The sequence below is a fragment of the Centropristis striata genome, chromosome 9, assembly GCF_030273125.1.
Source record: "Centropristis striata isolate RG_2023a ecotype Rhode Island chromosome 9, C.striata_1.0, whole genome shotgun sequence".
NCBI lineage: Eukaryota > Metazoa > Chordata > Actinopteri > Perciformes > Serranidae > Centropristis > Centropristis striata.
The window spans coordinates 23222312-23236961 of record NC_081525.1 but is presented as its reverse complement, the minus strand read 5'-3'; the positions used below and the strand labels follow the sequence as shown (position 1 = coordinate 23236961).

Sequence of the window (14650 nt, the reverse complement as noted above, 5' to 3'; positions counted from 1 at the left end):
GTCTCTTTGTATTATTACTTTTTTTTGAGACACTGAATTTTAAGTCTTCATTAAATGTAAGCCATAATCTTTATAATTTGAAGAAATTAAATAAATTAAGACATTACATTTTTCATTCTGTGTGTAATGGATCTATATAATATGTTATTTCCACACTTTGAATTGAATTACTGATATAAATAAACTTTTCTATGATATTCAAATGTATTGAGATGCACCTGTATACACAAATTATCACTTTTTTTCTGTCATTTAGGGGGCTTTATGTTAGAGACCATATCCTAGACACAATTAAAAAGCTGATGGTCAGTCATACTCTAGTTTGTTTGTGAGTGAATTAGCATATTTTGTTTAATAGATAACCTGTTTACAAGTGTCAGCTTCAAAAGATAAAACTTTTACCTATCTCATATTAGATAAACTTGCTTTGGATATGTAATCCATAATGAGGACCTTTAATTTCTTCTATTTTCTTGAAAAAGTTACATTGTCACGCTGTAATGGAGTTGAGAGTAGGTAGTTTTAAATCTAAAACATAATTAACGGCTTCCAAAAATCTTGTCAGAATATTAGATTCTGAGGGAAATAATAAATATCATGCATGTTGTGAGACATTAAATGTGAATTTTTGTATCACAGTGTTTTCGTTTTTTTTCTTAAGTTTGACTAGAGCAGCAATGTTTGCCAACTATTTTGATAACCAATTAATAGTTTAAGTTCCTTTTCAAGCAAAAATGCAAAACATTAACTTGGTCCAATTCATAAAATGTACAGATTTGCTGATTTATTTTGTGATGGATAATACTGAATGAAAGTCGTTTGGTATGTCGGACAAAACAAGCAATTTGAAGGCATTTTTTAATTACTACTTTTTGACATTTTATAGCCTAAATGATTATGAAATGACCCCAACAAATATCTGCACATTAATAAACAGTGAATATAAACATAAATTGCAGCCCTAAATTCAACTGTGTTGTAAGTTAGAGACAGAGACAGGTCAGTAAGGTTTTGTGGTATTTTCATTCGAGTTTGACTAGGTTTCATGTCGTTTTGTGACCGTAAGGGCTAATTGTAGAGATTGCGTTAGCAAGGAAGTGACAACGCGCTTGCTAGTCACCGATTGGCTTACGCAGTTGATGACGTGAAGGGGCGGGGTTTTTTGCCGGCTTTTAAGAAAAGAACAAACTGACTGCTCTATGTCTCAAACCAACTCTTCTCCTCTGTAGTGCCCCGGTGATTGAACAAACTTTCAAACTCCATCCGTTCTGCGGAGTCCTTATCAATCTTTAAAAAGCAACTGAAGACCCAACTCTTTACTGAACACCTTCACACTTGATCTACACAAATGACAACGATAAGTATCACACTGACACCTTGCGCAACCTAAAAGCAATTACCTTTCTTCACCTCATCTTTGCTTGTGTTGAATTAACTCTCAGTTGTACGTCGCTTTGGACAAAAGCGTCTGCTAAATGACATTGTAGAATTGTAGAATCTTGACAATAAAGTTGACTTCTGTTACTGGAGAATACTTAGCTCCTTAAGCAGTCACAATAGGGGCCACAGGGATGCCTCTCCTAATATAAGGTGTATAATAATAATGAGATTTATTAGCAGTTGTCTTACTCTTGTTTATGGACTCGGCCATGGGGATGCCGATCCTCAGGCAGTTGGCAGCCTCGGGGCTGTCAGAAGCAGCCAGGTCGTCACAGTTTGGCAGCTTCAGCCTCTTCAGGATGATGGGGTTTGAGCGGGCGATGATGTACTCAGTCTTACACAAGTCGTTCTCCAGGATCTCACACTCGTCCTTACACAGGTCCCGAGGTTTGTCGGCCCCGGAGCTGCGGTCGCATGTCGGGAAGGCAAAGTGGCAGAGAGAAGGGATGGCAAACTGGGAGCAACGATCGGACAAATGGTTGGATGTCCCGATCATGGTGAAGGCCGCTGTGAAGACAAAGGAGTTGTAGGATAGACATTTATTTTAAACAACACAGTCTAGGATTATAATTTATCTACAAATTTGATTTATTTTTCCTACATTCGTCAAAAAGACACAGGCCAGGGGTTTAAAAACTCTCCTGTGCTTCGTTGCTCCAACTCTTGAGCATCTAAACACATGAAGGATCAAAGAGCGAGACTGACAATGAGAGCTGGGGCTGTAAATGTATGATTCATAGTCATGCTGTACAGTTATTGCAAACATATGCTTTTCTGCGGTCATGATTATCAGTAAAGCAGCTCTGTGGGGGGATTGGGGGGGAAGACAAGCGATTAAAAAGTGGACAACTAAACTTGGCAGTTATCCAAACGTTGCTACAGCACATGCTGCTTGAATAAAACAAAGATCAGTGAACGTGATATTAAATCTAAGATGGTGAAGAGCTACTGAATGTGGATGTTCTGGGTATAAAATGTTTGATTTGCAGTCCTACTGTAGGCCTATTACGACCCTGTGGCTTCATAAATCTTAATTATCACTCGTCCTTGATGTTCCAGATTATGGTTTAGAGTTCAGGGTACCTTTGTCCCTGAACTGGAGACGCTGACAGCTGCACGGATGTAATCAATAAAACACACATTAAACTGACCTCTGAGGACATGTGCCTGCAAACACACAAAACACAGAAGCAGAGACGCAGACATGTATGAAACAGTATGTGGGCCTGTTGTGCTCCATACAGAGTGCTGACCCCACTGAACTTCCTTTGAACTCCGTAAGTGACGTCCTGTTTTCTTCCTACGGCATACAGTATTAATTAAATTTCACCTTCTAAACAGTCTTTATTCGCAGAAGGTTTTTATTTGATTCAGTGTACGCAGAGGGAGCAGCTCTACAAAAGGTGTTCCATCAGTCCTGGTCGATGAAGACACATGTGAACAGGTTCTGGCTTCTTTTCAAGACAGAATTGCTAAATGATGGCTGAACTATTGGACTCACTGGATGAAAGCAGGCTCTCAGCTCAATGTAGATGCATGCATTTGTAGCCGAATGTTAAGATCTAAAGCAAAACAGGCCAAATTGCTGTGAAACTGTATTTTCACCGAAAGCTCTCTGAGCACTTGAGTGATACTTAAAAAAAAACCCAACACATTTACTTTTAAATTTGAGTTTGAAATTTCACAAAAACTTGAGAAACAAAAACAAAAGTTCTGCAGAAGAAGAAGAGTAGAAAATAATAATAATAATAATAATAATAATGCATTCAATTTATAAAACGCTTTTCTAGACACTTAAAGACGCTTTACAGAAAATAAATAAATAAACGGTCAGTGGTTGTAGACGGATTTGAAGAGGTGAGTTTTAAGGGATTTCTTGAAGATGGAAAGTGACATGGAGTCGTGGATGGTTTTTGGAAGTGAGTTCCAGAGGGTGGGAGCAGCAATGGAGAATGCCCTGTCACCCCAGGTGCGGTGTTTGAGTTAAGAAGAGGTATGTTTAGACCTTTCTTAAGATTTGTATAAGATAAGTGTCAGCAAAACGTAGCTTCTCTTTTTTAACTGTTAAAGGGGGTTAAACCCACCTACGAGGTGTCTGTTTCTCACCTGTGATCTGTGTCTCGATCTCGCCCTGCATCTGCAACGAGTCCACAAAGATGCTGCGGTTACCGATGAAGCGGGCACAGGCTATACCTCTGTACGGCTGGCAGAATCCGTCTTCGTCAAAATCAATCCTAGAAGAAACAAAATAAAAAGACAGGAGTGTAGATAAATTTAAAGATTGTTTATAGATATTTAAACAGTAGTAACACATACAGTATGTCTGGAAAAGCAAGGGGACTTCTGCAGACACAGTTACAGGGGCCCTTACATGCTGCAATACAGAGAATTTCCACTAGAGGGCAGTCTATGTTTGAGCATGACACAAAAAAAACTGGTGGTTACACTTCAGTGGGAGGAAAAGTCAGTTTTTGGTATTAAACCAAGAAAGAGGTCTCCCTTTGCTTGGCTGAAGATAAATCACATTCATGTCAAAGGCAGAGATCTGACACACACAGCATACATTCACATGCATGTGCGCATGCACACACACACACACACACACACACACACACACACACCCCAATTCTCAGCACAGATGTAAACCGCATTAGGAATTAATGTTTGGCTGTTTGACTTTATTCCTGTTTATGGCAGAAAGATGTCATCATGAGCCCTAATCTGAAACACATGCAGAGAGAGAGAGAGAGAGAGAGAGAGAGAGAGAGAGAGAGAGAGAGAGAGAGAGAGAGAGAGAGAGAGAGAGAGAGAGAGAGAGAGAGCGAGGGGTTGATGATCATACTTTCACAATTTTTACTTCCTCTGGTGACTTCTGATTTATTTGGTCCTTTTCTACGTTTTCTACATGTCATCCTCCCTCTGTTTTGCCCTTCTTTTTTTAAATCCATGCACCTCTTTCCCGTTTTCTTGTTCCATCCTCGATCTCTCACCTCTCTCATACCATATATAATCTCACTCATACGTGTACACACACACACACACACACACTAGCAGGCGATTCGCTCAGTGTGAGATCACTGTGTCATGTGCTTTAAATTGTGCCATATGGGGACTTTAAGACCAGGCATAACCACAATATATAGGGGAGTGCATGATGCCACTGCACACTGACACACTGACACACACACACACTGACACACACACACACACACACACACACACACACACACACACACACACACACACACACACACACACACACACAAAAGAGCCATATTGTAGCTATTGGCTGATTGAAAGCACATCCTCATGCTCAGACACTACTGCCTGCTGCTCCATTAATGGCAAACAGAAGCACTCCATTTGTTACTGACCAGACTGTGAAATTTGGTAAATGCTTAATACATTAAATTATAAAGTGGATAGATGCTGTCTTCGGAGTAATAACAACAAAAAAATACGCACTAAACATCTGGACACTGATGGGCAATTTCAGAAAGAATGCACTGAATTGTGCATCACTTGCAACTGCTATCTGTCCCGTTTCAATGTGCAGTTCAAAAAAGATATTGCACAAATTATGTTAGAGGACCAACACCATATACTTTGCATATGACTGCAATTTGCTCTTTTAATTTGCATCTGATTGCAATTATCCATGTGGCAAAGTAAATCCTGTCTCTGTGCCACAAACATAGTCGGTAGGTCAATTGCAGAAAAAGGAAAATTACATTTTCAGAACTACATCTGAAAGAGAGGAACACCTATTAAGGGTTGAACAATCAAGCCCCTAGGTGCCATTGATGTGCTTTAATATCACCAACTCTCTGAAGATGCTAAAGATTTCACTGTAACTGCATGTGGCAAATAGTGGTGGAATTTGTGGATTCGACCGCTTTTGCAAAGAGGCTGATTTACATAGAAAGGGGCATACTTTTGCACAAAAGTATGCATATAACCTACTTTAAATAGGTGCAAATAAGACAGGTGCACAGAGATGCTAGGGGTTAAATGCCCCTTTGCACCCGCTTTGAAAATTACACACTTGTTTGTCAAGGTTTAGTGGCTGCAAAAGCTGTGCAATCCTTGTCTTAATTCATCTATCAAAGTTTTATTCAAAATATTCCTAAAGTGATTTACAACTTTGTTTAGCTACTTCAGGTTAAGTGAAGTGTTTTCCCTAAGCTTGTGGAAGACTTGGGTGTACATATTTTTTGGGACGTTTGTAGACCTCCCTCAAGAAAAACTGTACATTTTTAAATTAAAAATATTTCTCGTAATTTTGGACCATTATTACCATTTATGTGTACAAAATAGGGTTGTCACAATACGAAGATTTTCAACTCGATACTGATACTCAGGAAAATATTCGATACTCGATAACATTTTCGATACCACAAGGATAAAAACAAAGACCCCAAAATTTAACAGAAATATTTTTAACAACAAGAAAAATGCAACATGTAAAAATGAACAGAACCATTGGTTAAATATTTATAATAAAAAAACAGTTGTGCAAAAAGAAACTGCAACTATGATAACAAGCTTCAGGTCTGAGGTAGTGCAAAAAATAAATAAATACAATAAACAATAACAATTAGAACAATTTTTTGTATGCTGTGCACAATATTAGGCAAGCTTGATAAGTCGACTTTTCTCTGCTTCATTCTGGGACTTCAAGTGAGAAAATAACACTTTTCATTGATGTTTTAGTATTGATACTTTTTTGAGTATCGATACTTTTGACAACCCAAGTACAAAATGTTTTTAAATCTGGAGCAGATAATAAACTACAGCACCCAAAAAGCTTAAAGAAAAAGAACTTTCAAAAGAGGTCCACTAGAGACCACCTAGAATGATAAAATCTGGAAAAGTCAGTTAGTTTTGATGCTCTCCACATTCATTTAGCTTAGATGGTGCCCAAAATAGTTTGAGTGCTGCACCTAAGCCTTATAATAGTCGGTAAAACCCAGAAGTGAACAATATTCTACTTACGTAATTAAAACACTAATGTTCTGTTCCCATTTTACGAAAATGCTCTTCATTTCACTTTGTGTTTAACTGTAAAATAAAGCTCAAGCACTTCATTATCATCCAACCGTGTCAGGCTGCGTTTGTTTGGCGAGTCAGGTAGTTTACAAGGGATGTAACAGTGTGTGAATTACACTAATTACGCCACAAACTGCACTTAAAAGCCGCAACTGAAAACAAGGTGACAGTGGTGCATGCACACACACACACACAAACAAACACACACCCACACATGAATGAACATCCATGTGGGCACAAACACAAAAAACACAGGGGTTGTAACACAGAGGGTGTGTAAGTTTGGTGTGAGTACGAGGTCATTAGGTTCCCTCTCTCTGAGGAGTGTTAAGTGACTGAAAGGCCAAGGTCAGCTCTCTCCTCTGCCCCCGTCTGCACACATCTAAATGGGCTTTCCAGACTTGGAAACACATACACATGTACACACACACAACTATAAAGCAGCGGTCTGCATACTGACGATCCCATGGAGATATGGTAACATTACATTTATAGCTTAATACAGGTTTAAGCAGATATTATCCTTGGAATATGTAATTTCCTAGTAAAATGTGGAAATTGGTAATAATGAGTCCATGTTGCGGTGTGCCTGCAGACGGCTTAGCACCCCTTCATCAGGCCACAAACTCACAAACTGCTACATCTTCAGATATTTTTCCTTTGGCAAAGAGCCTCATCTCTCAGTGAAAATCATGTCTGTAAGAGGAAAGTCTTGTAGTGAAAACTAGTTGAGTGATCTGAGGGATTGATGATTGATTGGGCTGCAACCGTTCTGAATGTAATGAAGCAGAATATGAAAAGGCAGCTTAGAACATGAGAGAAACACACTCACACACACACACACACACACAGGATACAAAGTGAGGGCTGGAGTGTGTCCAGGCAGCCGAGAGGTTAGTTTGGTTGTGCGTCACACAGGATGGTGGACACACACATCCAAACTAACATCAAGCCACACACAGACAAGTAAATGACAAGGGAGAGCAGACGATCCGCCACAATGCAGCCGGATCCCCGCAGTCAAATTACAACTCTGGCCAGTCAGAACGGCCTCAACCGAACCAGCTCAGCCCAAATCCCAAATCTCCCCTCACTGCTTTCTATATTTTAATTTCTTTCACTCAAGTGGACTCTGAGTGAAAGCCGTGTCTGAGAAGCATATTAAAGTGTCTGTATCCTGTCCAGTGCTGACTTATGTCTAAAGAGAGAAATGGGCAGGAAAAGACACATTTACAATAACGTAATCGCTGTGAGACATCTGAGGTTGTCCAAAAATCTCTTTCTGGAGTTTTGTTTTTGTGTATCCGTTTGTTTCTGTGTTTGTGTGTAAGCTATCCCAGGCAGGGAGAGCCAAGTGCGGTTGCTATTTGTGTAAACAGTGGATGGCTGTTCAGGCCTTTTATTTTACACACCAACGCCACGGGCCCTCTGTGTAATGTTTTATAATAGTTAATTACAAGGAAAGGCTTTTCCCTTCGAGACCCGATATATAATCCAGATCTAAACAGAAAGGCGAGCCTCGCCACAGAACCTAAACAAGGTATTGAGGACATTGATTCATTGTCCAATTAAATTTTTTCCAACCTCATTATTTATTCAGGGAAGCGCCTGCTAAGCAGCCATGCTCTTTTTCCAGCACCACCCTGATTCACATCCATACGGTTGCATACATTCACACCTGGGTGGTGCCAGGACGGTACGAGACAGAATGCAGCTCTAGTGCTGGTGACACTTTCAGTGCCAGCTGTTTCGGAAGAGATGAAAGAGAAAAACGATGTGAGCAAGCCAACGGGCATAAAATAAAAAATAAAAAAATATAAATGATTTAATGTAAAACTTTCAAGGAATAGTTTGGATTCTTTAAAGTCGGGCTGTATGAGGTACTTCAGTGTGATACCTGCAGTAGATGGCAGCTGACACAACCCCAGTTTGCAGGCAGGAGTACAGAAGCACAGAAGTCACCAAATCCCTTTGACAAAAACAGTAATTTTACCAAGCAGAACATGGGTTGCAGATCTACTGCTGCTTCTATTGATTAGTTATTCATTCATTCATTCATAATCCTTATCCACTTATCTGCACTCGGGTCGCGGGGGGCTGGAGCCTATCCCAGCTGACACTGGGTGAGAGGCGCGGTACACACTGGACAGGTTGCCAGACTATCACAAGGCTGACACATAAAGACAGACAATCAAGCTCTCATTCACACCTACGGAAATTTAGATTCATAAATTAAACCTAAGTGCATGTTTTTGGACTGTGAGAGGAAGCTGGGAGAGAACCCACGCTGACACGGAGAGAACATGTAAACTGCACACAGCAGGCTGGAGTTGAACCGGCGACCCTCTTGCTGTGAGGCAAGAGTGCTACCCACAAGCCCTATTGATTGGTTATAAAACACCAAAGTCAAAGAAAACCAAAAACAACTACATTTACATTTAGTCATTTAGCAGACGCTTTTATCCAAAGCAACTTACAGAGAAGAGAAACAGTCAAGTTATAGTGCGATATAGGGCGTTAGTGCAGCAATAAGTGCTAGTGATGATTCTAACTGACTGATTGAGGCAGCGGTAAGACCAGCAAAACTCCCTAGTCTGCAAGATAAAATTATGATTCTTGTTAAATGAGTCTGGTGGCTTTTAAGTGAGCATAGATAGATATAGCGGCTTGTTCCCCGTCGGATAGGGCTGTTTGACGGCAAGAAAAAGCGGCAAAAATGTTCTAAATATAGCATAGTTATATAGAATTTTTTAGGCTGCTTTAATTAATTTAGTTGCTGCCCCCCTCCAGAGCGGCATATTACTTGGCTTCTGTGTCACTCCTGGATAGTACGAATACAACCCTACTTCAGAACAATCCAAACTGCCCCTTTAAACAACATTTATTAACTGCAAACATTCATCATACCAGAGACGCACATAAAAAGATGATCTAGAAAACCTCCTTTGACTCATGTGAGTGTTGATAGAAAATAGTAAAACGTCTACTTTTACACATGGGTATTCATTTAGCTTACAATTCCCAAAAACAAGCACTAGTTTGTTTATTGTCTTGGTATACTTTATCATCCACACCTGCATGGGCACATAAAGGAGTCTGAGATGTTAAACTGATAAACCAGAAGCTGATGACAGGATGAAGCGGGCTGTTTTGTGTGCTTCAGCTGCAACAATGAGACACGATTGAACATCTGAAGAGAGATATGAGTCAACTTTACCATTTAGCCACAAACAGGGACACATAAAGACACAGACACTAGTTTCAGAGATTAGATGACTGTTGAGTAATGTTTCATTAACAGGAAAGGGAGAGTTTTGAGGGAAAGTTGAGGAGGTTGAACATTAAGCTCACAAAAACGAATGATTCATTCAGAGTTCACTCCTCACTTAATCTTCCACAAAAAGAAGTTCAATTTGGCACTGAAGGCAAAGAGACTGGATTCCTTTAAAAGTTGTAATCCATCAAAAATGACAAGCCTCTCTTTTCTCACTATCTTTACAGTAACTGTTAACACTCATCACTCCACCTCCATCCTTCCTTTAGTTTCTTTCCCTCCAAATTCTTTGCAACATGATGTTCTCTACTGCAAAAAAGGACACCCTAACTTTAATCGACCAAAAAACACTTGTACATAGATAAAGAAAGAGTTGAAAGAGAATCGAAATGTTTTGATGCACTGGTTTATATGATAAGAATTTATTTTATCAAACCTTTGTGGTATCAATGTTAAATTTAAAAGTCTGCAGTTTAGACTCAGAGCACTTGAATCCATGGCATTGAAAACAAATGACCATATATGCACTTCAAACTGCTGGGCATTCCTGAAAACAACTAATCCAAGAAGTATTTTTGAGTGACTTATCATTTGCATCTTTAAAAGTACCTGAAAATACTCCCAAAACACCTTAAAAAGCATGGGATATTACTACTGTAGCATGCTCTGTTTTTGTCCCCTCCAGAATAAACTAACTTTGTTGTTGGGATTATACTTTGCCATATGTTTTGATTATGGAACAAATCTTCAGGCCTTCTGCATGTAAACTTGGGTATTTCTCATCAAGAAACTGAGGGCTGGCATGGAGGGTTTGTGTTGAGTTTTGGGGTTTAAGGGGATGTGAACATCAACGCTCTTTGTTGGAGGGGATATACAAAAAGGATGGGATTTTGAGAGTGAGGAGGCGAGGGGCGGATCCCGATGACATTCTAGATTTCAGGGTTTCGTTTGCAGTGCTGCTGTGGGTGCTGAGTGAAGAGGAGATGAGCTGCTGGCAGAATGAGCTCACAGCTGTTGAATCCTCATTGGGGATGTCCCTCAGCATGTGCTATATGTCTTTTTTAAACAGACATTCCCTGGTTTTGTTCTAATGTGCAACAGCAATCTCTAAATCCCGAAATGTATTTTTAGCTTCATGTTGATCTTTGAAACTATTTTTTTTGTTTTAAAACTACAATGACCTAAGACGGAACTTGAGGGCAATAAAATAAATCAGTAAGTGTGGTTTTAAGGGACCATGCCAGTGTTTTGGAAGTTTTTTAGACTCAACTAAAATGTATGAGTGGATCTGAACTCTATTTTGGGCAGAATGACTAAATTATGTTGTCATTTTGAGTGTTATCACACGATTGAATGGGTGTCATCAGAGTTTATCATTCCCAAAAGAATGGACACATTTTGAAGCGATATTTTTGCATAAAAGTTGCATAAACATGCTTTTGGTCAGAAGACGGCAGTAATGTAATGTATTAGAGAGAACAGCTCAACAAAAAAAGAGGTTGCTAATCGAGAGAAAGTGGAGAAAAGTCTTAAGGAATAGGATTCAATTGGGCAACTTATAATTGTTATTTCACGTCAGCTGTTCAGTCAAATGTTCGCTATGTCAGAACTTATTCGGAAAAAGCGTTTCCATCTCCTCACAAAGAGATAAAAAACACCTCAAGCCAGAGTAAAAACTTTCATGCGCATTTTCGAAATTTTTTCGATGTTTCCATCAAGCTTTTCTCATGCAAATCTTCAAAATGCACATAGAAATAAATTGATGGAAAAACGACTAGTCGCCGCTCACTGAAAACAAAGCTGTTAAGTTTAGTTAAAAGGGCACAGTTTCCTCACAATTACATGACAAAACCACTTTTATAAGGGAAACGTCCTTGTTAGGTGATATAAAAGATGGATTAAAAGTAAAAAATGAATGCATGTAAATGCCAGAAGTTACGTTGTTACAAGGAAGACATGAGTACTGAAAGTGACATAATTACGTTGGCCCATACTCGCCCATACTGGACCGATTACTGCTGATAAACGCCTATTTCAACAAGTTCTACAACCTAAACGACAGAAAAGGTTGTGTGTCAGTACCACCCATTATGACACGTATGTAGGTAATGTGGCTGGCGGTACAGCAACGCATTCTAAAAAAAGCACACAGGTCATTATAAATACAGGTAAGGTACACGGTTGTAAAAAAGGCTGCCGTTTCTGTGGATTTATGTTAGAAAACCACTGACCTAGGTTTAGGGCAAAAAAACTTCCTGGTAAGGTGTTATAAAAGACAGTTTTAAGTAGCTTACAGTAGTAAAAAGGGTCATGTGAGTTCTGCAAGTTACGTAAAAAACTTAAGTTACAAAAAAAATGTACTTAATATGTTTATTTATTCTATCTTCTATGGTGGTGCCTTATCAACATCTGGCCATGGTTACCAGATAAAAATTTGCCTTCCTTCTGTATCACAATTTCTTAAACACAGGAGCATGATTAACTTCGCAAAACTATATGTGATATTAAGGTCATGGGACACAGTACAGTTGCTAAAAGTCAGATTTGTAGTTTTGTTCTAAGGTTATTTCAGTGCATTATTTTCCAGTAAATATGTTCTTGAGCTGAATGACTCACCAAGATAGTAACACTTTTGTCTCTTTTCAGGGAGTGTTGGAGAACATGTGTGTGGTGTTATATGGATTAGGTGTGTGTGTGTGTGTGTGTGTGTGTGTGTGTGTGTGTTAGGGGAAAGTGTCCAACAACAAATCAAAGACACTTGTGGGTCTGGAAAGGAGCGGATGGACATGAGAGGATGAGAGGGAGAAAACAATAGAGCATCGTGTGGTCTTTGTCCTCGAGAGACTACATTTCCTCCCTGGAAGTGAGTCTGCCACAGATCATAAAAAGAGGACGAGAAAACAAAACCTGTTCGGCATTATTCAGCCTGTTTACGATTATAAGGTACCACAGAATTAGTATTCAGCAAAACATTCTAAATATAGGATGCTGCAAAAGTCTTTTGTAGTTTTATCCGAGCGATGCTGGTGAAATATATACTGATATTTCGCAACAGCAAACAATAACTGTAGGGCAGTGATTTACGCTGTTGCCATCTTATAGTGAGTTTAGCTCAATTATCATAGGAGAACTGTAGAATGCATGTGCGGTTGCTGTGTGTAATGATCTCTCACTGACAGGGAGCCAAAATGGCCACCAGAGGCTGAGGTTGACTGGGGTCTGTGGCTGCCAGTGGCCCGTGACCGCAGTGGGAATGAACATCGAGCGGGGGCAACTAGACGCTGCATAAGGATACAATGGAGAAAGAACGAGTCCTCCTGGGTCCTCGTGTTACTACTGCTCACTGACTGCAACAATAGAGGCTTCTGTCAGAAAAGGAGGATGGAAAGATTAAGAGTGTATAAGAGGAAGGAGGCAAAAAGAAACCTAGGAGATGATGTAATAAGTTATTTTGTTTGTTTTCCTTGTATTTTAGGTTTAAGTTTGACTTCCTGTGTATGACGCTTTTGCATAAAAACTTCAAGTGGCTGCACTGATGTGTGCATGTTACTATTGAGAAGCTGCAAGACAATGCAGGAGTTTACATTACATTACATTACATGTCATTTAGCTGACGCTACGTCTATGAAGGCTTATCAGAAACCATGAGACTGAACATTTCAGTTATCACAGCTGAAATCATTTTGTCCTCTGGAGAATCTACTACACTGTAATCTCTCTGGAACGTGTACTCGCATGCATTTGATTGGCAAACACAGTGCATTGCTGACATCAGATATTCCAGGGTTGTGGCAAATCTTTTTTTTTTTACTGCCACCCTCAGTATGAGGGCCAGTGCAGTGATCTCATTGAAAGAAATCAGGAGACTGTGTTTGAACATTGTCTTTAGTGGATGTTCAGAGTAAAATCCTGCAATCTCGGTCGGTCTCCTGTAGGGATGGGCATTTGGAAGAAACCGGCCAACTCGAGCATCTATAATGTTAACAATCAATTCATGGCTATTTTTTAATACATACTCCAGTATGTATAAAAAAGAAAAAATATATACACAGTGCTATGCAAAAGCCTGTTTTGATAACGGACGCTTTTATTTTGAAAGGACGAAAAGAGACTTTCTGTAAAACTAACTCAAGTGAGATTAAACTGTAAAGATAACGTTAAGGAGTTCAGTGTTTTATGTTTTAGCCCCAGAATAATAATAATAATTGCTGTTGCAACTTTCAGTTTGCAAACTGTAGCTTTATCCAACTTAATTCTAGGCTCATTGGCTTATTCACGTACCGCCGCAGAACTGAACGAACGGCCATGTTTCAATTCAGTGAGTACTGATACGCAGGCATAGATAAAATTGAAATAAAAAAATACACAGATCGACTAAAAATTCCATGTGATCGACCGAATTCTTAATGACCAATAACCGATCATCAATGAATTATTCCCATCCCTAGTCTCCAGTAGGTTTAACATTGGAGCTAAGGCAAGATTAGGTACTAATTAATACATTTTTAGATTACAGTAACAAGAAAACCCGAATTCTTACTGATGGGAATGCACATCTGGTGCACAACACTCGGTTGTGTTTTAAGGGAGACTCCTATGACTTTGTCCAATGGCACCTTACATTGGAACACCCACTACCTTGATGAAATGATGTGTGTGTGGGCTGCTGTGTTTTGGCATGCAGGGCTATAGTCAGTCTGAACATGGCCTCTCTGCTCATGCTACATAAACAGAGCTTATATTTATTTCAAACAAGAAATTATTTCTGCATCATTCTCAGTGAGTATGAGGAATTTTCCCAGAAAACAAATGGCAGGCACTTGTTTGTTTGAACAGTAAATTCTAAAACTTTTATGAAACCGCCTACGGTTGAATTACTCTTGATCT

The 14650-nt window shown here is 39.4% G+C and overlaps 1 protein-coding gene across 1 annotated transcript in view; it reads right to left on the bottom strand.

The window, feature by feature from the left end:
* Positions 1-14650, bottom strand: part of ror1 (receptor tyrosine kinase-like orphan receptor 1) — a 152130-nt gene that overhangs the window by 10168 nt on the left and 127312 nt on the right. The window contains exons 5-6 of the mRNA XM_059341571.1: positions 3547-3674; positions 1630-1947 (exon numbers count right to left, since the gene is read on the bottom strand). Of these exons, the coding sequence (XP_059197554.1) occupies positions 1630-1947; positions 3547-3674 (446 nt within the window). The remainder of the gene's footprint in view (positions 1-1629; positions 1948-3546; positions 3675-14650) is intronic.